Raw genomic sequence first — 23,868 nt, 5'->3', positions numbered from 1 at the left:
ACACTGATTTTACCCATTTGTTTGTGTTTTGGCTACCACCTTATTTGTTCTTTGGAAACAGAAGTGGTGGAATGATGGATTGCAGGTGGGTGCAAATTAATACCCTAAAAGGCCAGTGCCGCTTAGTGGCTCAAAGTAATCATTAGTGGAGGAGTCAGACTTAATGGATATAGCTGTATGTGGCTACACCCATAATTTTAGATGTTAAACTTTTTAAAAAAGTAAGTTATTAATAAAAAAAAAACAGTCCTTATGAAAGAGTGTAGAAATCTGTAGGGTGCGATTTTGATATAAGGGGAACTGACTCACGATTGCAGTGTAGATGGCCTTGTGGCTGGTGGAGGAACTACAATTTTTGGCACTTCGTGTTTAGGTTAATTTTTCAGTCCCAGATGTGACCTTACAATCTGAATGTGGCAGCATCAAGACTCATCAGAGCAGGTAATGATTTAGCAGTTGTCTGTGTGTCTGCCGGTGCAGCATAATCACATCCACACAGCTGCACAAATATGAGTTCTGGTTCTTTCTCTTAAAAGACAGCTTGTTTGGCACTCCATACAAATGTTTCTGATCTTCTGGAGATCATCCTGGTTGCAAAAGTCTTGCACTGAGTCTCTGCCACTTGAATGGCTGTGGGAAATATGCTGTGATGCCCAGTTGGTGAAGTCACACTCATATAGCAGCCAGTTAGAATCTGAATGTTCATTTACAAAATATATAAATTGCATTAAGAAGTGAAAGTGTAATGAAATTTTCAGTCAGGTAACATCATTTAGTCTCTGTCTCAAATTCAAGTCATGAGGTTTGGAAAGATCTTTTAAGTGTGTATTACTGGAGTCTTTTTCTTTAAAAAGTCTATGATGTCTGAGTCGGTGTCTGTCCCTCTGTGTAAACTACAGGCACAGAAGTACACTTAGACACAAAGAAGTAAACTATAAACTCCTCTGTGTATAGTAAATCTTACTGTAGATTTACCTCTGCAGATTTATAAGATGTATCTGAATTTGCTTGCTTCCTACATGCCTTCACATTCTAACAGTATTCATCAAAGCCTATCCACTCACCAGTCGCTTTATAAGTCATACCTTGCTAGTACCTGTTTTGACCCCTATGCCTTCAGAACTACCTTAATTCTTCCCAGCAGAGATTCCTTCGAGATTTAGGTCCATATTTTGATGACAGCATCGCACAGTAGCCGCAGATTTATCGGTTGCACATCCACGATGTGAATTTCTTGTTCCACCACATCCCCAAACTCTGGTGACTGTGGAGGCTATTTGAGTACAAAGAACTTATCCATCCGATATGGATAAAATCTTTACACTGTGGTCATAAAGTGATGGACATGATCAGCAACAGTGCTCAGGTAGGCTTTGTGAACTTCTCCATTAGCTAATCTGCTTCAAGGTGTCATGCGTGCAGAGATCCACTTCCCTCGGTTGCAACAGCTGTTTGAGTCATTGTTGCCTTCCTATCAGCTGGAACAGTCTGGCCATCCTCCGCTGACATCAACAAGTTCCAGAGAACTACCACTAACTGGATATTTTCTCTTTCTCGGCCCATTCTCTATAAACCATAGAGATGGTTGTTTTGGAAAATCTCAGCAGCTCAGCAGTTTCTACATACTCAGACCATTCCGTCTGGCGCTAGCAATCATGTCGCATGCCAAGTCACTTAAAATCACCTTTCTTTCCCATTGTGGTGGTATGGTTTGAGCTTCAGGTCATCTTGACCATGTTGACATGTGTAAATTCATTGAGTTGCTGCAGTGTGATTGCTTTAAGGAACATGTTGATCAAGCCTGGGTCTTAAACTGGTTTTTAAAAAATCATTATTTAGTTTAAAACAATTAAAAAAGTGTTGGAAATCTTTAATAAAGCGTTTATAAATGATTATATTAAACTGTTATTTACGGATTCCGTCCAAAGTCACTCGCTTTAGTCACATGACCTCGACAGCAGCCAGTTATTCGTTGCTTTCACCGTCACATGACCGGAAGTTTTAAATGAAGCGGTTTGGGGCGTAGCTTTGAAATGAAAACAAGTGTTGTTTGCTGTCTTCTACGCTTTTTAGTTAATAAAAAACTCTATAGAATTACATATGGTTTTAAATGAATGAAAATAAACTCTTCGGCGGCCTCTGTAAACAATGAGGCAGAAAATTAAACAGTTAATTCTTCAAATATGGGTAAGTATAGAGGTGCTAGCATAAGTAGCTAGCTGTTGTTTTCACTCCATACCTTTTGTGGCATGATTTGTCAAACATCTGTGCCACATATAACTATTTCCATTTGTCTCAGTGTGCATGTAATTATAGCATCGCTGTTTTTATTTGAATACAGAATTACCCGCGCAAAATTTACTTACATGCAAATTAAACCTTTTCCCTCCATCGTTTCACATCAGTGGATCCAGCTTAAACTAGTTGTCTTTTTGCAGGGTGATCGTAAAAGCCTCTTATTGCGAAAAAAAATACAGTATAATGGATGACTCGGACCAGGATTTTGAAGATTTCAGCTCGAAGCATCTAAGACGAGTCCGCAAGAAACCAGGTGAAGCCAGACAGGCGAGGAAAGCAGATAAGCAGACCTCCAGTCAAGCAAGCGAAGAGGATAAGAGAAGGAGAAATAACAAAAAAGCTCTTAACTCTATCAAAAGGCTATCTTGGACGCAGCCTGCTTCTGCTGCTGGTGCTGGCGATGATGGTGGAGGAGAAACGCGTGTGGTCAATGGAGAGGCTGGACATCAGTCAGGGGATGCTTGGCCATCAGCTGAGCCTTTAAAGGAAGCAGGGCCAAGTCCTCAAAGCGGCCTAAGAGCGAAAGACAAAGTGCTCCTGAGGATGAAGCAGTTCAAGAGAGATAGTCCACAGAAGATGGTGCACAAAACTCACATCCAACCAGCAAACCACGAGAACAACTCTACTCCTTTTACACAGCAAAAAAATCAGGGTGAGATGACAGAATCCTCTCCAGTCTACTGCATCCCTTACTTTGATGTGCTCTCTTTTCCTGCTCAGTTTTTGTTTTTTCATTAGTTTTGTTTGTGTTGTGTTTGTGTTCAATTTAGGTTCAGGCAGTTTAGAGTGGTTTAGTGTTTATAGTTAAAATGTTTAGCTTTGGTTTTTATTATATTCAGTTTTCCTTTGTTATCTAATGGGTGGTATTTGTCAGGGGCAAGAATTGCCAGGCTCAGAACTGCACAGTAGAGAAATACAACAATATAAAAATATGAATCTCTGCTCTCTGGATTAACAGATGCACAAGAGTCTGATCAAACTGACTGCAATAACAAATTTGATCAAACTGACAAAATCTAAAGACATTTGCTTTACATTCTTATTTTATTTTACTTAGTTTAGATTTTATTTTTATATTACATAATTAAAAGTTTTTTTGCACACCAAGTTTTAGCTTTTAGTTCAGTTTAGTTTAGTTTACTTAACTATAATAAGCATACACCTTCTTTCTTATGCTTATCCAGTTCAGGTTTATAGGGTTGAAGCTGTTTCCAGCTGTTATAGGGTGAGAGACGGGCTACACCTTGAACAGTAGAGGTAGTAATGGTGAATGAGTTTAAATACCTGAGTTCAACCATTAAAAGCAATGAGCAGTGCACAAAAGAGCTGAAGAAGACAGTGTTGACAGGATGGAGTGTTTGATGGTGAGTGTCAGGGGTGATTTGTGACACAAGGATAGTATTAATCTGCCTGACAGTCTAAACATGGCAAAAGCAGCAACATTATGAAGACAAAGGTAGACCTTATAAACACTGTAATATTTTATGTAGGGTTTTCTGTGTCTGTATTGATCCGAGACATATTTTTTCCCAAATTTTACACTTTAAATTTGCATCATTATATTTCAGTATATGCCATATAGAATTTACCTTGACTGTTGACAAACTACTAACAACCTGTTACCCAGGGACTGAGTTCTATCGTTGAAAAATAGGAAATGTGGCCCATACCTTTTCCTTATTTTGAAATCCTGTTTTCTGAAATGTTGCTGTGTTATTCTTGCTATCCCTCACTTTAACCCGTATATTTCTGTCTCCGGGCTGTTCGCAGATACTCCAGATACCTTCAGCTCTGCTCTTCCTCCAGAGCCTCAAGACAACGATGAGGCTCTTGCTCTGCAGCTGCAGCAGGAGCTGGACAGAGAGGCAGCGCAGGCCCAGATTGTGGACTTGGAGGATGGAGGGCTTTTCTTCTGTCAGATTTGCCACAGAGACTTAACACACATGACAGCAGAGGGTCGCACACAGCATCTTAACAGGTCTGAGGATTTTGATTGCATTTTAGATGATAGCTTTACATACTAGTGGACACACAGGGAGGCTAAATGACATTAAAAAGTTTGTCTTCACTGTTACAGCACTGTAAGAGAGTGTTTATTGGACAAGTAGCCTCCATGTGGAGTTCAAGGATTCCACTCATTGAGTGCACCAAGTTGCATTTAAATGATTTGTTGGAAAATAAAACAATACCTTTTCTAATTTTCAGGTCATAACTTCATAAAGTATAATGACAAACATCTGATTAAAATAATGAAATCCTGGGGTTATAAGAGTTTTCCACAAATAAAAAAAAATCATCCTCAGTTTCTGTGTTTTACAAAATGTTTGATTTCTTTGCAGATACATGAACTCTTACCTAAAGTGTCTCTCTGAATAATCAGAATATATATATTTTTTCATTTTTGTCAAAAATCTCTCTGTACAGGTGTTTGGATGAGAGTGAAAAGAGTGGCCCTGCGGCTCCTGCACCTCCTCCTCCACCACCTTCTGGTGTTCCTGATTGTCCCATCTGTGGTAAGAAGTTCAAGTCCCAGAAGAGCCGCTCGGTCCACTTGAAGCGCTGTTCTTCAGATATGGACGTCTCACCGGCTGTGCTGATACAGGCTCTGCAGAGACAAGCTGAGGAAACCCAGAGTGCTGCCACTGCTAATTTACTGTAAGTCAGACGATAACTTTGTTGCATAACTAAAAGATAGATGACATCTAACTCTAGCCATTTTCTTCTTCAGCATTCAAGCTGTGGGCACCAAAAGGAAAGGCCCAACCAAGCCAGGCCTGCAGGCACGGAAGAAGCCCAAGAAAAAGCCCGAAGCCCTGGATGAAGAGACCATGGTGGCTTTGGCTCTGTCCTCCTCCCTGCTGGAACAAAAGAAAGAGGAAGAGAGGCAGTATCACACAAAGACTGGCACTTCTCACACGTCAGTGACTCAAGATCTGAAGTGGAGGCCAGACGCAGGTATCTGTGTTTTTCAAAAAGCAGGGAGAGGGGAGAAGATAAATAAAGATAGATAAAACTCGAGTACCAAATTCAAATCTTCTCCTACAACAATTTCTTGTTCCAGCTTCTTATTCTGTCACACCTCAGAAACCTGCAGCTCCAGAGACAGAAATGCCTGCATTAAGCAAGGTCACAGGAGGAAAAGCCCAAAGTACAGAAGAGATAAAACACATTTACATTTACTGAATTCCCAACTCAGTTTTCAAAGTCAGAAACTTAGGTGTGGTTTATTAATTTGACATTTGAGCTTTAGTTTAATATTTAATTATCAACACACCCTGCAGCCAGGATACCCTGCCTTTGATCTTGGTTTAGCTTTGTCTCTAATAATGATAGCTGATCAGGACCGGTCATTTCTCAGTTATCAAACCAAGTCAGAATAAATACCAGTAACAGCTCAAGAGCAAACGTGAGCAAAGAAAAGGTTTAACAAGGAAGGTTTTCGTCCTGTTTTTGTCAATGAGTAACAAATATTTAACAGTACAGTTGGTAGATTGTGGGTTTGCATACCTGTTGCTGTTTTAAAGCCCTGCAGCAGTGTATATGTGACTGTCTATTAGATATTTAATAACTAAAAGGTTACATTAAGTTGTTTTTTACTCAAATTTAATGAGGAAGTTTTCAAATATCGGCAGGACCTAAATCCTCTGCTCCCCTCGTGCAGGTAAAGGGCGTGGAAAGAGAAAAAAAGGAGTCGCCCCTCGCCCTGCTCCATTACTTCTCATTCAGGATGCTGAGGGGGCACTGAGGAGGTTGCAGGAACGTGTTTCTGCTCTTCTCCTGCGCAGCCCTCCAGACTGTCCCCCAACCCCGCCTCGCAGCCCCAGCACTCTGCATAGCTGGAGCGGTGCTGCCCCCCTCTGGGAGAAAAGCCGACTGCTTGACGGAGACTCCAGCTGTCTGTCTGATTTCTACGTTCCGGAGCTCAGGGAGTTCTTCTCACCCTGGGTATCAGCAATGGTGAGTGAGACCTAAGACATGTTTATTTTTTATTGTGTTATTGCGTCAGTTTTCAACTAAATGGAGGATTTAATCAATTCGATTGAATGGAAGCACCTCTTTTGATCATTTGTTTTAATCAGATGCAACTTTAAGCACAGATAAAACTGTTGAGAGAAAAATGTTGTGTTTTGGAATCACTAATGGGTCCCAGTGGATCTTCATACTGAGAAGAGTGTGATCTTGCATGTCTTACAATATCTGACCAAAAACTCCTCCACTTCTAGACTGATGCAGCCTCAGAAGGCTCCAGCGACAAGCCCGAGTCTTGTGTTCAACCTGTGGCCAAAGGAACTCCCACCACTGGGTTCAGGACCTCCATCCTACCATCCTCTGCCAAGACGGCTTCCTGCTCCCCGGCTCCCTCCACGCCCGGTACAGGGCAGCTCTCAGTGAGCAGTCAGGTTCTTCAAGACCTGATGGACCTGGCTGACGAAGGCATGACACTCACACAGTATGGATACACAGCCAAAGGTAAAACACGCGGACAGAAATTATGTCCTAAAACATTTTTTTATTTAAAGTGGAGCAGCATTAAAGCCTTACCTAATGTGAAAATTGTACCAATAAGTTAACTGACAGTTTGATATTTTATATGATATAAAATTATGATGTTATTACCTGTAGAGTTTAATTTGAACATTTAAATAAAAGGCAAAGCGCCTAAAATATGGTGAACACATCACATACACACCTTTGTTCACTGTCTTCTGTTCTTGCTGTGTATGTTGAAGAAAAACTAAAACTGTGGGTGTTGGTTATATAAGTTTTATAAACATTTTAACATCGTGCTAAACATGAGGCTAAACTATTTAACCTTTTTTTGCAGACAACGCCAGCGAGAGCGGCTTCATCCAGGAGGAATCAGAGGAGCAGGCTGACCTCTGTGCCAGTGGCTTCCTGCCAGAAAGGGCCCACACTCATGCTGAGGAAAGACATAGCCAAGCGATGACAGCAGCTGAGCAACCAAGGGAAAAAGTTGGAGACAGCCACCTATCAGTAAGATGTTTCTTAACATTTCCATTATGTTCATTAATTTCATCTATCCAAATCTTTTAAGTACTATTTTTGTAGGACCGCTTTATTTTCTTTCAGTTAGATCTGTAGTAAGGTCCCTAGATGTTTTCAGGCCAAGTTTAATCTGGCCCTCTTGTTCTGGAGTATAAACAAGGGTTTGTTGTAAAAAGCTGCCAAATATAAAGAGTCGCCTCCAGATATTTTATTTGAGTGAACAGTCATACGGCTACTTGTCAGTAAGTTGTCCAATAAAGATACCTCATACGTTGGTACGAGCCGCTGTGCTGGTGAAGAGCAGCCACACAACCTGGGCACCTTGCAGTCATTGATTTGACCATAAACTCATCTGAATAACAAAGTATTTGTAGAGTCAAATTTGAGCCCACCTCTCTCGCTCAAACTGGGTCATGCAGCAGGACAGTGATGCAAATCTGCTAAAAAAAAAAAAAAAATAGAGTCAAGGTGTTGCAGTTGGCCCAAAATTCAAATCTCAACCTGATTTAAGTGCTGTGGCGGGAACTTGCCAACTAATTCCCACAAACCTTAATGAACAGAAGCAATGTTGTAAAGAAAAGTGGGACAAAATTCCTCCACAGTGATGCGAGACAGAGACACTGATACAGTCACACATATAAAAGAATTATTTCAGTTGATCACTGGTAGATATGCTTCTACAGCCTACTGAGTCATGGGGTGTAATTCGTTTTTTCATATGGTTGCACAGAGTCCTATAACATGACTCATGATGTCATGTTTATAAACGATGTCATCTTTTATAAGCTTTCCAGCAATGCACAGTTTGGCTCAACATCCATCTGCCCAGCTGTGATGCAAACCGTTCTGCATGCTGCAGGCTAACTTTGTGATGACACAGTTTCTAAATCACCTTAATTCATTGTGTTCTTTTAAAGCAATAATTATAATAAAATAAATATCAGGACCTAAATAACATGTTAACATACGTCATTGTATTGTGATGGTTTTCCCCCTGTAGCTAGCGCTGTCCACATTGGCGTCAGACCTGAGCAGCATGGTGAACAACCCTCAGCTCAGTGATGTCCAGCTCCAGGTGGACAGTGGAGAAGTCTTCTTTGCACATTCCTTCATGGTGTATGCTCGCTGCCCCCTGCTGGCAGAAATGGTAAATCAGTTATTACTGTGTTGCACATCAAAGCTCTGCTGATGTGCAACACCAGGGATGCATTATTATGCATATTGTTCTGTCATGTTTTGCAAGTATGAAATATAATCTAATTAGTGTAAAAATTGACGCAAGTAGTATAAATAATAATAGTATGATTGTAAGAGGTAATTAAAGGTCTACACTGATGCATACTGTAGTGTGCGATGCTCCAGGTTGAGATTTCATTTTGCTTGAAAGAATAAGCCGTGTGAATGTGATTTTATTTCAATGCTTTAAAAACAAATTGGGAATTTTGTTTTGTTTAAAGTTGTTTCTTTAGTTTCTTATGAATTAATTCAGCTTTTTCAGAGTCGATTTGCTCTTCTGCTCGCGTCACAGATGCATGAAAGTGGTTTTGGGGTGCAGGAGGAAGGCGTGCCTCCTGCTCAGAGGGTGTTGATCAGCGACGTCCCGGCCCAAGCAGTGTTTGCTCTTCTACAGTATCTCTACACAGCCCACTTCTCCTTACCGGCATCGCTGCAGCCTCATGTGCTGGAGCTGGCACAAAGGTACTAGGAGATGGAGGATGTAAAGTCCAAAGCACAAAATACAAAGCAAAAGTTTATGCGTGCAGCAGTGGCATAAATACATGCAGACTGAAAATGAGAGAGAAACAAAACAAAAAAAAGAATGCCGCTCGGAGTTCCCCTAGTAGCCCGGGGCAATAGTGTCACAACGATGGGGCGGTTCAGGGTCACCTGAACCAGCAATTACAGTATGTCTTATTAAAGAGGGAAGTTTTAATGGCAAAACCTAAAACTAGAGTGGATGTCTGCTCCCACCAAAAAGCTCAAATGCCTTAAACAGTCGATATTTCATCCTATAAACCAGGATCTTGTTTGTTGTCTAGCTTTGTTCTTTATTAAACAGAGCTGGTTCTCGTAATTGCACTTAAATTAGAAGCCCAGATGTTTTTAAACATATACACATGGGAAACATCTGGAGAATGCAGTCAGGATGTGGTTCGCAGTTATTCTTTCTCACATGTAGGACACACGAGGAGACGGCGTACATGTGAGAGAGCGTGTTGGAAGCTGGCAGGTTTGACTGTGATGTGACTGAGTCAGATAATTGACTTCTCTCATACAGCTGCTTTAGATAAGCTGAGAAAGGTTCAGGGCTCTAATGCATGTGTGAAAAGAACTTCTGTTAAGAGTTTCCATTTTTTTAAATAAAACATTAAAATCATATAAAAAACAATACTTAAAAAAGTATTATTCTTTTTGATATTTTCTGAATTTCATGTAAGAACTCTTAAAATTTGACGCTGTTGTGAAAGCTTCTTTCTTTCGTTTCTCTTTCCTGTTTCAGGTTTGACTTGCAGGAGCTACAACAGCTTTGTCATCTTGGGCAAGAGGAGACTCTGAGAGACGAGGGCAACTACTTAACCCAGGAGGAGGAAACAGACCAGGCCTTCATCGAGCTCCTCCGCTCCATGTGGAACGAAGACGATGCTGACGGTGACGACGGGGAAGATTCAGACAGAGGAAGAGATGAAGGCCTGGAAGTGGATCATCAAGCTGATGAGGTCACGTCAGGCGATAGAGAGATTCACGAAGAGAAAGTGAATGAGGAAGAGTTGGAGGAGATCTATGAGTTTGCGTCCACGCAGAGAAAGAGGGAGGAGGAGGAGGAGGCGCTAGATGAAGAAGAAGATGGAGAAACTAAAAAAAGCTTAAGTGACAAAAAGCTGCAACCTGACTTTCAACGTGAGCCCGACCCCAGCCTGGATCGCAGCTACAGCCGTCTCTTTTCAGATTCGTGGGGGGTGTACGAGGAAGCAGAGCCTTCCTCCTTAGCTTCTACCTCTGGTCTGCCAAAGGTGCACCTTTCTCAGCAGTCCCCTTGTAAACCATCATATGAATTTTCAGGGAGAGCTTTGCTTCAGTCTTCAGCAAGTGTAGTTAGTGATCCTTCCATCAGTCCTCCACCAGGGACATCCAACTTGCCAGTTCCAGGTGTGTCCCCTGGACAAGTAGGTGACATGGGTGGCAGTGGAGACAAGGGAAAAAATCCAGTTGAATTGAAAATGCCCAAGAAAGATCTATTGGAAGACATGAAGCGAGAAAGCCAAGGTCCTTATAGTATTTGCACCCCTCATTCTCCTGATTCAGCCCAGAAAAAAGACGAACCTGAGCTCATAGTTTTGTCAGACTCCAGTGAGGAGCTTGAGGGGGATGTTGCTGTTCTTAGTTCCCGTAGCCCCTTACCACGTTCTCCCGGTTATACAGAAATCAAATCCAGGCACAACTCAGCACCCAATGAACCAGCTTTGAATAAAGAGGCCAGTAGTTTGGGGCACAGTGCTGGTGATCAATTAGACTGTTCTCCAGAAGTTTCCTGGCTGATCCCGTCCACACCTGTCCGTCCTGGCAGCGGCACCAGGAGCAGCTCCACTCAGACCAGAAGCAGCATGTGCAGGACGCAGCTGTTTCGGAGAAGTCAAACATCCCCATCATCACCCTCTGTTTTTTCTTCTCCTACTCTTAAGAGCACCCTTCACCCCTCCAACAGTGAAACCAAGGATTCTGCCGACACCGACCAAATGAAGGGCAGTGTCTCCAGGTTGAAGATAGAAAGGAACTTCAGCTTTTCTCCAAAAAGAGAGAATAGTGATGATTCAAGGAACGATGGAGAGCGATTCAAAGTTCCCCTGCCTCAGCCTAAACTGTCAAATCTCTCAAGCTCGACTCACCTTGATTCTCTCCAAGCTTCTTCAAAGCGTGATATTCCTCTTCAGCGCCACCCCCAACCTTACAGCAGTACTCCCTTACAAACGGAGCTCCACCATTCCCCTATGCGTCTTGCTTCCTCCCTGCTTCACACTCATCCCAGTAAGCAGAACTCAATGGGTCAGAAAAGGGAGAGAGCACCATCAGATAGCCCAGAGAAAACAGACCTGGGGAGCTTTCACCTCTCCCCTTTGTCTGACCCTTCAGGCCCACGCGCTTCGTCTTCTCATAGTTTAGAAAGTTCGCCGAGGCTCACCGTGTCTTCTAGTCAGAGTCGATGTTCTCTTAATTCCAGCATTTATGAAAAGAGGTTAAGGAATGAGAAGGAAGGAAGAGAGGCAGATTCCGATCATACTGAAGAAATGTTCAATGAAGGACAGGAGGGAGAAATAAAAATAGAGGCAGATGTTGAAGAATCTAGTTTTCAGCAGAGTTTCATGGCCATGGATGAGCCTCCCATAGCGTTCAATGATTCATGGGGACTCGATGTGTGTGTAGACGCTGATCCAGGATGCTTCAGTCTGAGGCTGGAGGACAGCGGGCAGCGAGAAACAGCCCAGTCGTTAACCTCTCCCACCAGTCGACCTGAATCGTCCAGACACAGCAGCGAGTCTTTAAACCGCTGTGGTGGCGTGACTACCCCTTCCACACCTAAATGTCACAGCTCTCAGGTGCACGCAGGTCCCTCCATCACCACGTCCCCACCTAAAGCCAAATTGCTGACCACACCAGAGATTGACAACGGCCTCCTGGACTCCAAAATATGGGACAGCTGGGAAGAAGAAGAAGAGGAGGAGGAACACCTTCCTCTCTCTAAGAGGGTGAACCCCTCAACCTATCATAAGACCCCAGGTAAGTATTTCTATTGTGTAATTTGCCAGCATAAATATAAACTGCATATTACTAAATAATATTTGTTTTAGCCTAAATTATAAAAACCATCCCAATATGTATCAACAGGTCTTAATTTTTATTAAATATCAAGAAGTATTTTTCCTCTAATACATAATTTATACTAGAGTTGCTTCAAAATCTAATCAGATTCTTCACTCTACCAGACAACCTGTGCCTGAAGTAGAAAGTTATTGTCTGTATTCACAGGGTTGTACATGCTGTACCTTTGTGGTTGGGACGACAAGCCTGCACAGGGCTACACATACTATAAAAATCGAGTGACAGGCTTAAAAACATGCTCTTCTCCACCAAGACAGAAAGAATAGAATAGAATAGAATAGAATAAACCTTTATTATCCCCAAAATTAGAAATTTTAGTGTTACACAGCTCTTATAGCAAGAGAAATATAGACAAAGTAGTGCTATATACATAAGCAACCGACACATTCCAGAGCAATAAAATCACAAAAAGACAGATAATTATTATTATCGACCACAAGTTCTCAAACAGCCTCCACAATTAATTCAGTTTGTTTTTATTTAAAAAGCACCAAACAAAAAAAATAGGCATCTCAAGGCACTTTATATTTTAAAGTCGAGACTCTGCAACATTAATTAATGTTGTGCTCGTTAACTTTAATAAGCACGAACTTGTTAATTGTGAAAGAATGTTATATCTGAGCCTCATTTCAAGGTTAAAACCAAATTGACTGGTAAAAGTTTGAAGTATTGATTAAATTCAAGTGGAAAACAAGGAATAATGTGTTGTTTGGGGGCTTATTGCTTTATCAGGTTCATTTTATCTATATTGTTTAATATCACCAATTCATTCAAATGCTTTACAATTAGTATAACTTAAGATATGATTGCGGGCTATTACAGATATATTGCTTAATTTCTGTTGAATAAATAATTAGTTGGGATTTTTTAAAGGACTGCACGCACTTGTCTTCTATTTATGAACTTCTAGTGTAGAAATTAGACTTTGTGCCTAAACAGTGTCTTCTTCTTGTGTTTCATCAGTGTCGTCTCACAGCAAAAGGCAGCGCACCTTGGTGCCCATCACTCCCATGCCCCACTACTCTGACATGGACACGCCGGAGCTCAAGAACAAGCTCAACAGGTCAGTTGGTTCACTCTCATCCTCTCGTTAAAGATTAGATACAAGGCCAAGTTTTTTTTTTCTAACTAATCACAGCGATTAAGTGAGGTATCTATCCGATTAGCTCCCCTGGTGTCACTGTCAACGCAGTCTGTCTGGCTCTGCTCGCTGTCAGGCTGTTTTCCTTCTGTCCATCTGTTAGTCCGTCTGTGCCTCGCAAATGCCTTTAACTTTCGCCTCTGTGCAGGTTTGGCGTTCGGCCTTTACCGAAGCGCCAGATGATCCTAAAACTGAAGGAGATCCACCAATACACACACCAGCTGGTCAGCTCAGACTCTGAGGATGAGGCCTCAGTCTCAGGAGCCACAGCTCAGATGAAGCCCCCTGCCAGCAGGCCAGTGTCCTGCGCCCAGACTGTGAAGTTTAAAGAACCCCGAGCACCTGCTGATGTGTGCCCTGTGAAGCACAATGGTGATGAGGTGGCGGAGCCTCTGTCCAACTCACAGGGCTCCAACACCTCCTCAGCTGGAGCCAGTGAAGAATCGGAAAGGTACTCCGCAGCGTGTAGATCATCTTAGGTGTTACATAACAGAGCGCTTGACTATAGACTCAGTCAGAGGCCTGTGTTCTCCAGGAGCCATGTTTCTGATGGATTCAGAGTTGCTCGCCTGTGTGCACCTGTACTAGTGTTGGTAACAAATCAAATGACATCAAAGGTTCACACCAAGTCATCTCTTGGCAGTCGTGAACATTCAGAAGATAATGTCTTAGTTTAAAGATGTGAAGTCCATCAAGAGTCGACACAATGCATGAGGATTGTGAAGAGGAGGATGTTAGACACCATTGCCCTCCTTCACAGCTGAATAGCACCAGTTTGTAACCTGCTATGGTCATTGTGTGTAATTTGCTGTGCTGTTGCCTCAGAATGACACCAAAGTGTTCACCTGTGTACATCACAACCCACAGCTATACAGAGGGTGCTTACATTTTTAGTGTTTTTATTAATTGAGCTCTAGAATGTTGTTTTTTGTTCCTACCTGGGAAAACAACAATGAATTTAGTCAGTAGTGACTGCACAGCTATAAAGTCAAGATAAACAACCTTTATGAATGAGATTCTTTGGGGGAAATTTGAAATGTATAAAAATGCCATTTTGTGATTTAAAATACTTCATCTAATTATGTCCACTATCTAAAATTACATTAACAGAGTGGAGATAACAGCCATATAACGATGAGTCAAAGACTTGTGATGTTAGTGCTCCTGAGAGAAAGAGCTTAAAATGCACAGAATGGGGAAAAAGTTCAAAATGATGCTGATTATATGTGATATAAACTTTATCAGCAAATGTGTTGAACGCTACTGTAAATTGCTTTTATATACTATGAAGCATTAATTCAAATTCACACACAGATATTCTGTATCATGAGCTGATGGCGCTGATATGAACTAGAATTTAAGGTAACTTGCCTGAATGCTGTTTTTGTAACAGGTAACAGATCGGTGTGTAGAAAAGCACCACTACTCACCCGCTCAGTTCTCCTGGAAAATGGGATTACTGTAGTGACGCTTGGTGGTTGGATTAGCAGGGCAATAGTATTCAGGGACCTTTGGCTTCTTTTAACACAATTACAGTGTTGCACAGAAAGAACAGCAGCAGCTCCAGTAATGCAGGACAGAGAGAGAAAACAATCTGCACACATCCATGAACTGAGTTTCTGGATCAGATAATTTAGCCAATATCAGGAGTTGCTTTTAGCCCATTTTACAGGTACAATTCCTCATATTTGGGAGGTTAAAACTTGATTTCATTCATGTTTTGTGATTGATCATTTGGTGCCAACATGACCCCTTACACGCCTGGCTGGGGTCACACGACCACACAACTACTGACATGTGGCTGATTGGAGACATTTTGGAACCATTGAAGTAGCTTTCCAGTTCCAGCTGTTGCTTAGTGTGTGCACGTTTGACCCTCAGATATACAAGTTAGATACCTGACACTCATTTTAAAAATCAGACACTTAATAGAGTCTATAAAATTAACCGCTTCCTTCTCATCAGGTCCAATCCAGAATTATGCATCTCGTCCGACGGCGACTCCGACAGCGATGGCGGGATTTCTGCCTCTCAAGCAGCGTCCCGGCTCCAGGATCGACTCAAAGCCGTGCGCTCCTTCATCTTGTCCGACTCCAAGCTGTACAGTCAGATCCTCCAGTATAAGCCTCTGGTTCTGTCTCAGCTTCAGGAGCAACTCAAAGCAGCGGGGATACGCCTGGGGGCCGCCAAGCTCATGGACTACCTGGACTCTCAGTGCATCACCTTCACCACAGCCAAGCCAGGCCGCGCCGCACCGAGCCGCAGGCGGGTCAAGAGGACAGGCAAGGCGGGCAAAAGTAGGTGAAAGAGAGGCAAGCGAGGAAGGAGGCATTACAGTCGCACTTTTAAACTCACTGCAAGAATGGTTTTATGTAGAAACTTAAAGATAGCAGATTTTATTTCTGTGCTTGGAACGTTTGTCTGATAACTGAAAAGGCCACAAGAAAATCTAAGTGATCAAGACAAAGACTGATTATTCCCAGGTGAGAAAATCTTTAGTAAAAACAGGTTTATAACTATGTAATTATTGACACCGTTTTTCCAGGACCGGGTGTATTTTAACTGTTTTTTTTTTTTTTGTTTCCCCCCCCCCCCCCCCAATGTTGCATTTATTAAGAAAATAAATCAGATTAATGACGGCTGTAGTGTGGGGTTGACAAATGGCTGCTTTAGCCCCCTTCAGACATGCACTCCTGTTGCACCTTACAAGGTGTCCGAAATGAGCACCTGGGTCACTTTTTCCATAAAAGTCATGACAGGAATTTTAAGAAAGAGTAACATTTACACATCAGCCCAAAGAAGAACAGCCTGAACAGCACAACATGTCACGTACACCCTGCTCTTTGTTCTCCTCTCCATTGTCACTAACATTAAAAAGTTGGCATCCACTAAGTTTATACTGATTATAGTCAGTCTTTCCAATACTGTCACATGTCTGTCTGAATGACCAAACTGTCACTTTAACAGCCAGTAAAGTTATATCTGAAAAGGGCTTTTGATTTAAAAATTTCAAAACAGCAAAACCACTTGATGTAATAAAGTTGATATTACACTTTGTCCGCCCAGTGATACAAAGTTAATCTTCAGTGTGTTGTATTGCACAACAGTCAGGTGTTATGTGTTGCAACAACAAAATATGAGCCAGTTAAGCGCAAAGAAATGCAATCTCACAGAAGTTGTTGAAAAGGCATTTTGTGTGGTTTTTTTTGTTTTTCCTTATCCAAAGATTAACCAAGATGCTCGCAGAGCTGAACACACTTGAGAAAGGAAGCAGGTTGTTGAACAAGGGGAAGATCTCATAGCTTCTGATACATCATTCAAGTAGAGAGAGAGAGGGGGAGAGAGAGAGAGATCCGTTAGAGCAGCACAACATAAAGTCAATGCTGTCAAGAGTTCCCAGTCAGGTCGCTGTGTTTGCATCGTTGTGCACTCAGGTTTCTCGACAGCAGTTGTGAAGCACGAGGCATCAAATCACATTCCAAATTAGACACAACGCTACAGATCCCAAAGACAGGCTCGCCTCCTTTCCACCCGTGTGGCAAGTTCCGGATGCATCAGCGCGGTGCATCTCCTCGTCCCGGCTCGATGCCTCATCACAGTCATGAGAGGTTGGCAATGTTGGCAAGGAAGCGCTGAGCCCACCACTCCTCCAGGTCTATGGGCACAAAGTCTGCACAGAGGGGAGGACGGCAGGAGAGACAAGAGACGAAAGCTTAACTTCAGATTGAATCAAATGAGCAAGTACGTTTTCTACACGTGAACAAAATGTTACATTAACAGCTGAAGAATTCCAGCCTGCGTCTTTAATCGATTCATTGTCCTTCACTTGAATGGAGAGCTCCTTTTGTCATGTTGTTAATTTCTCAGATTTGAAAAGCTTTCGGTCTTCTTAAAAATAAAAAATATATAATAATATTTTTTTCTTCACATTCTAAAGAATTCAGGTTTAGAAACCGGTTTGGTTTAAGCTTTTCGGGGTAGCGATACACAATGGAAAGCGGAAGAGGCAGGTAGGTGTGTGCTCTACATTTGGTCGTCACGGCTGGTTTATCTGGAATAGCCAGGTTCTCAAATTAAAGGAGGTTAAAAATTAAAGCAATACTATTACAACAGTTGCCCTCTGCCTTGCATGCTGTTCATTCAGAGAGATGAAAATAGCCAATCGGTTCAGGGGTTTAAAGGCCCAGACATAATAAATGCATAGATTACAGGTTCAAAAGCTGAGCAGCTTAATGAGTAGGAAGAGGTTTATCTGTTAGGATGCCATAAAGACATACGGTAAGATTACATTAAATGAGTGTGGTCACGTTAGTTTCTAAATGACTGGAGGCATTTTAAAAGTCATGGGAACTTACTCTTCATCGCAGCACTCGGGGTCTTCTCGGAGTACTGAACGGGCCCTTGGCTGCCAGCCAGCTCCCCTCTGCCGCCGTCCTCCAGCTTCTGCTCCACCTCCTGCCACACTGCAAACAGTCACACACGCGTGGAGTTGTAATTACCATTTGGATGTTGGATGGATACACTGGTGTATTTTTTCCTGTAATCTTTGAACTCATACAAAAAGACACTAAAAATAAAAATAAATCTTCAACCAGCAGCTGAGCTCAAGGGCACATCTACACAGCTCTGACCACTATTTATCTAAATTCATTTGAAGGCTGCAAACCTTGAGAGGACTGGTCTGGTAGGCGGATTGTGTTTATCAGCTGAGGGTGAAGGTTTTTCCATTTAATAATCAAGATAAATCTCAAGGTTTAGTTTCTGTGGACATGTCTTCTGCTTACTTGGAGCTCCAATAGTCAGCCAAACATTTAATGTCTAACGGCTTTAAGGATGTTAAACAATAAACCAGTTGAACGTGTGCATGCGGGTGCATAAAACGCTTTCTAATCATGTCTGCAGGTTACATTTGTTACAATTTTTATCTTTTTTGTGTGAACATGTTCAACTGGAATAAACCGCAGGAGGTTTTCTCTCTTCGAACAACTCGACAGAGCGTGAGAGCGGTTCCTCCTTGTGTCTGAGCAGAGAACAAAAGTGAAGCGCTGAACTTTGTGGTCACAAAAGGACGCCACAGAGCAGTCTTTACTGGCAGCAGCCCAAGAGTAACACAGATAGCTGGCTCATGCTGATTCAGCTCCACAAATCATTCAATCCGAGCACGGCATGAAATACTGGCCGGCGCTGAGGTATGCTGGACAATCTTCCAAGACGGGGGTGAATGTTGCAGGGCCTGGACTTAACTCATTGTTAGGGTTTACTGACTAGAAGCAGCACTCGTCTGAGACCTACTGACAACTAGTTGAATTTTTGCAGTAGTCCAGGTATTTGTCATTTAAAAAAAAAAAAAAAAAAAAAAAAAAAAAAAAAGGGTTATTAGTTTGCAAAACAACACCCAACATTACTGAAAACTACCTTAGGATATAAAAGGATATAAATTCTGAACCTAAGCATATGAAGAGAAATTTACCAACACGGTAAAAATACAAACAGTAAATATTACAATTTTGCACATCTGTATATCCAAAGCTTCTTATGCAGAGGAGGACGTGTATTGCAGAAGATCATCTGATTTCCAAATTATCATCAGCCTATTAAAGACGCTTATTAAAGATGACCAAAGTGTCAAAAAAGTGAGATCACTGATTGTACAAGTACCAAAAAGCTTGGGCTCTAAACTGCTTGGTTTCAGACAGAGTGGAAAGCCCCAGTATGATCCCCTCAGGCAGACAGCTCTGCCTCTGAGCACCGCAGGTCCACCACTTGCTGTGCAAACTTTTGTGAGAGGCCGCCAATAGGAAGTATTAAGAGGTCTTAAAAAGAAGAGGAACTGGAGCGACAATGGTTTAAGAGATGAACTGAAGGGCTACACTAGTACCCAGAACAGGTTGAAAAGGCTCATTATAAACTATGAATCATGTAAAGCTACTCTAGTAACTAATACCACCTCCCCTTTCAGATAAAGATCTGACTTTTTGTCTTGGAGGGCTCACTTTGCACTCTGACTTACATCACCACCCATCTATTGGTCCCCTTATCCTCACCTTCGTATACAAATCGGACATTCTCCTCGTGTGCAGGAGTGAATCCCTCCACTGGGCTTTCAGACTTCTGTGCGGCCGCACTGTGGTACCGTTTCCCGTTGAGGCGATTGAACACGATCTTTGGAGGAGGAGAGCTAAGGAGAAAACACAAGAGCTAATTGCAGAGGAGCGGCTTTTTGGATGAAGACAGTCACAGGAGTCACGTTACAAAGTGAGAGTAAAAGTCTTATGTTCATTTAGCAGCTTGGATTACTTGGTGAAGGTGTGGCCACTTTGATTATGACAGGACAGACTGACTTGGTTCTTCATGGGCAGGGTGAACATGAGCTGAAAAGGGCATCCATTACCTACTTGGTGTTTTCTTGAAGGTGGGGTGTTATATATTAGTGCAAATCTAAGTGTAAATCTAAGTCTTGCACACTTTCACACAAGAAAGTTTTCTTAGAGTGGTCAATTTTTTCCTGGACATTTTGGAGACTGCAGCTTTGTATTGGTTAGTCCACCTTAACTATCTCAGTACATTAAGTTAGTTTTGCCATTTGTAGATGAAGTTTCAATCAAGGCTAGATTTAGGCTTTTCTTTATATTTCTACACCTTAATAAATCACAGCAGGCGAGGTGGGTTGGCCCCTCAGGTAGCAGAGCTCTCGGCTACACCATGCAGTGTCACACCTCAACTAATGGCGCCTCTGATTGGCCCGAGAAACTGACGGGCCGCCAGAGAAGTTGTGTCCGATAATGGAACCAAGCCACGCCTACGTGTTATATGATCGCGCTCGCGGTCCACGTGGAAAGTATTTTGAGCTCGCGCTGCTCAAACAGCAGCACGCCCAAAGCAACCCTCAAAAAAAAAAAAAAAAAAAAAGGTAAACATTACATAAAAACACAAAGTAAACATACTCACTTTGACGTGATCCAGGACGTCGGCTTCAGTTTCAAGTCGCCGAACTTGCTCTCGACCTGCTGAGTGTTACCTGGGGCAAAAACGGAAAAATTACGCGTTTGTAGACTCGATGTAACCCAGCACTCAAACATTTCACCTTACGAAACAACCCCGAAACTTTCGCTTTCTTGAGCCAAAAGCAGCCTGACGTTACATTGCATCACGCGTTAGGTAATGGCCACATTCACTCACCTGTCCTCCGTTGTGTAACGAGTTTGCTGGGACCTCTGGTGATTGTGTACATCATGTGAACGCCGATACCCTCGAGAAATTCTGCACTGCCCCTTCTCCTTAATTGTCGGCCTCAAGCATTGAACGCTGACTCTGAAACTTGTAGCTCTTGTCCGGTCCTTCTGAGGCTGCCCCCCGAAATGATTGTTGTCCAGGTCAGCTGCTCCACAGTCAGCTCGAGGCCTGCCAGAGACTCGCTTCGACTTGTTGCCCGCTGTGTAGACCGCCCGCTGCAGCTCCTCTCCGGCAGGTGGTTCAACTGAGATGAAACGACGTCCAGGACTCGTGCAATAGGTTGTGTGTAGGTCATTCAAGGAGAACGCAGTTCCACATGCCGGGGATCATTAATGGGAGCCGGGGGCAAGCTTCCTGACGTCCCTGAATTGTGACACTCTAAGCCGGACACTCCTACCCTCTCTCATCTGCTGGTGCTCCGGAACCGACTGTACCACCTCTGATTTCTGACAGGTTACAAGGGCACTGCACACTTTATTCTCTTCAGGACTGAAAGCGAGCATGCTGGGCTAGCGTCAAGCAAGTCCAAATGCAGAACAGGGCTTCCGCCTGAACATTTCAAAATAAAACTAATTTTGGAGTATACAAGCCTACAGCTACTTTAAACTGAAGCACCATTTAAAATATGATAAGCACAATCTTGAGGTGACACCATATGTACTTTTATATCACATTAAAAACTACACAGTTATATACTATTGATTATCATGCAGCTACAAATACTATGCACTTAAACACTGATTAGCCACAACATTAAAAACCCAGCCTAATGTTGTAAAGATCTGGACCAAACAGAGCATGGACTTCTAGGGATATACTCCTCTAGTGTCTGACTTCTTGTGGTCATTGGGCTTCTTGTCATGTTCCATAAGCAGTTGTTTTCAAGTGTTTCTGTTTGCGTTTTGTCTTCTTCTCATCAAACATCCCTCTAGAATTGGTTATTCACTGAAAATGAGTCAAGGAGGTGCCACTATCCAAAGAAAAGATCTAAAAAAGCCCCGAGAAGTATTGCTCAGGACCACAAAAGAAAAAGAAAAAAGACACAAATTGTAAATAATAATTACAAGAAAACCTGGGTCCTTGGAAGTAAAATAAAGTTTTGCACAGCACTGTATTTTATTTTAGATTTTCCATTTAATTATTCTCTTTTGTATTACTTTAACAAAATGAATAAAACGTATCATAGTTTAAATTAATTAATAGTTTTAATTAAGTTGGAATTAGTTATAATAACAACATAAATTATACATAGTTAGGATTTACACACAACAACACCTTTCCATTATTTTTATTATTCACTTTTTTATTACATAGTCCATTATTATTTAATGGTGAATTTAGAGTTTAAATGTACATGTATATTAGACTTTTACTATACTTATTATACTTATACTTTATTCTTTAGTATACTTTTACTTTATTGTATAGTTATTTCAGATTAGGTTTGACCTTTTTAAGATTTTTTTTTCATTGTTTTCTAGTTCACTGAGCTTCATGCTATTTTAAGTATATTTTTGTTGTGTTAAACTTAATATTTACATACTGTTTCCTAACCTTGCGATTAATTAATTGCATTCATTTCTAGGGATCTTAAAATTTTTCCACACTTTGAAAAGCCTTTTATTTTGAAGTCGGAGCTGCTGTGTTTCCGGTCGCGTTGTTTCTATTTACTTCTGGTTAGTCCGCCTGTGCGTGACGTCACTAAACGCCCCTCAGGCCGGGTTTTAGGAGCCGCGAAGCGCTCACCTTTCACCTATTAAACCAAATTCGCAGATCTCCAGGCGCTTTGACAGTAATAAAGAAAGCTGACAGGAAACTTACATTTTGGTGCAGTTTGAAGGTTTGGTTACACACTTCAAAAATATTTATTAGACAATTATTACGAATGTTTGACCAATTGTGAGCATTAAAAAAAACCTCTATTAACAAGGATAGGGCTTTAGTTTTTAAATCAGCTTTTGGCACTCACCATAATCTCTCTGGGGACTTATCGTCATTGTTATCCTTTGATAATTTCTACCTGAAATCTAACATTTCTTTCTTTTTCTTTTTTTTTAAACACGCAGGTAAACTGATTCTTTTGCTCAGATAAAAATTAGCTGAGTGCCTCCAAACTGCCTGAGCTGAAATTCTGCATTTAGCAACTGAAGATCAGCCGGGACAAGAAGCGGCTCAGACAGGCTTAACCAGGGTGATATCCAACACTACACTTCTCACTCAACCCCCATTCATCTGCGCTATCTGGGTCAATCGTCTGACTCTGCAGGCCCAAAAGCTAATAATCAACAGTTGTGTTTACTGAATGGTGCGATGCAAGATATCAGCTCAAACCGTTCACCTTTATTGATCCATTTTAGTGTCCAGAGCCGTCACATAACGACACAGAACATGACAGACCAACATTTTCAGTCTGCCAAGCAGCTCTACATTCCCACAACTATTACAAAGAAATAAAAATAAAAAATCAAGTAGTTATTCACAAGAGAGTCCGTGTCACCTTACTTTAAACTGTTGATGCATTTTCCTGTTATTTGGAGCAATTTGATTAGTAAAAATAGATTTTATGGTTGAGTAAAAATTTTATATCTATTTTACCTCCAAAACCGTTCCAGTTTCTAATATGTCCACCTAGGAAAATTAATTGTCCACCTCTGTTGTACAGTAATATCTACAGTGTATAGATATAATGATATCATCAGATACTAGAATGTGGTGACCACCAAAATCTGGCAGTCATTAGCCCCAAAAATCTAGAATCAGTCAGGCTTATTAAAGTCATTTAAAGCCTTACGGCAACACCAAATTGTGTAATTTACATTTTGAAATTCTACACTCAAGTTTAGGGATGAAAAAAAGTAAAGCCAGCTTACTTTACATTCAGCATATATGAAATGCAAAAGCACGAGGTTGATTTTCCAGACAAACAGCAACATCAAGCAACGTCTAACTTTAGTTTTTACCCATTCAAGTAAAGCAGTTACAAAACTGTCATACTGCTAAAAAATGGTTTACTCTTTAAAAACAGGCACTGTGTTATTGGTAACACTCGAGCCTTACACAAAGCCATGCATTAACTCCATTCGTGTATTTGTGCCACAATTGATCCCTCATAAATGTCCTTGTGGTTTCATATACAGTACAGTACAAAAGTTTGTTTTCTCCATACATTAACAACATAAGTAATCACCAAGCCTACTTATTATTAGTTTGTCTATGCTGCTCTATAAAGCATTTATGTATGTTTCTTTAATAAGTAGTATTCACATGTCATAAATGACAAAAAAAATAAAATAAAATCATCTCAAGGTAGATTT

The 23,868-nt window shown here is 41.5% G+C and overlaps 2 protein-coding genes across 2 annotated transcripts; one reads left to right on the top strand and one right to left on the bottom strand.

Annotated features, from left to right (window-relative positions):
- The first annotated feature begins 2,004 nt into the window (after positions 1–2,004).
- On the top strand, positions 2,005–23,850 carry slx4 (SLX4 structure-specific endonuclease subunit homolog (S. cerevisiae)). Its single transcript, XM_086296424.1, has 15 exons — positions 2,005–2,187; positions 2,439–2,950; positions 4,069–4,276; positions 4,723–4,953; positions 5,027–5,253; positions 5,960–6,255; positions 6,522–6,768; positions 7,124–7,293; positions 8,306–8,452; positions 8,834–9,003; positions 9,806–12,078; positions 13,144–13,243; positions 13,470–13,772; positions 15,287–17,062; positions 22,621–23,850. The coding sequence occupies exons 2-14, from the start codon at positions 2,482–2,484 to the stop codon at positions 15,624–15,626; spliced, it is 5,181 nt and encodes a 1,726-aa protein (XP_086152550.1). The 5' UTR covers positions 2,005–2,187; positions 2,439–2,481; the 3' UTR covers positions 15,627–17,062; positions 22,621–23,850.
- mcrip2 (MAPK regulated corepressor interacting protein 2) lies at positions 15,915–21,060 on the bottom strand. The gene is made up of 5 exons (XM_086296431.1): positions 20,501–21,060; positions 20,270–20,339; positions 19,366–19,499; positions 17,677–17,784; positions 15,915–16,991 (listed from the first exon to the last, which is right to left on the bottom strand). The coding sequence occupies exons 1-5, from the start codon at positions 20,553–20,555 to the stop codon at positions 16,921–16,923; spliced, it is 438 nt and encodes a 145-aa protein (XP_086152557.1). The 5' UTR covers positions 20,556–21,060; the 3' UTR covers positions 15,915–16,920.
- Positions 23,851–23,868: the final 18 nt, after the last annotated feature.

Source organism: Aulonocara sp. 'chitande type north' Nkhata Bay, linkage group LG6 (assembly GCF_057382095.1).
Source record: "Aulonocara sp. 'chitande type north' Nkhata Bay isolate Kocher_YH1m ecotype deep benthic linkage group LG6, A_spYH_male_GT1.1, whole genome shotgun sequence".
Classification (NCBI taxonomy): domain Eukaryota; kingdom Metazoa; phylum Chordata; class Actinopteri; order Cichliformes; family Cichlidae; genus Aulonocara; species Aulonocara sp. 'chitande type north' Nkhata Bay.
This window is presented reverse-complemented; position numbering and strand designations above follow the sequence as displayed.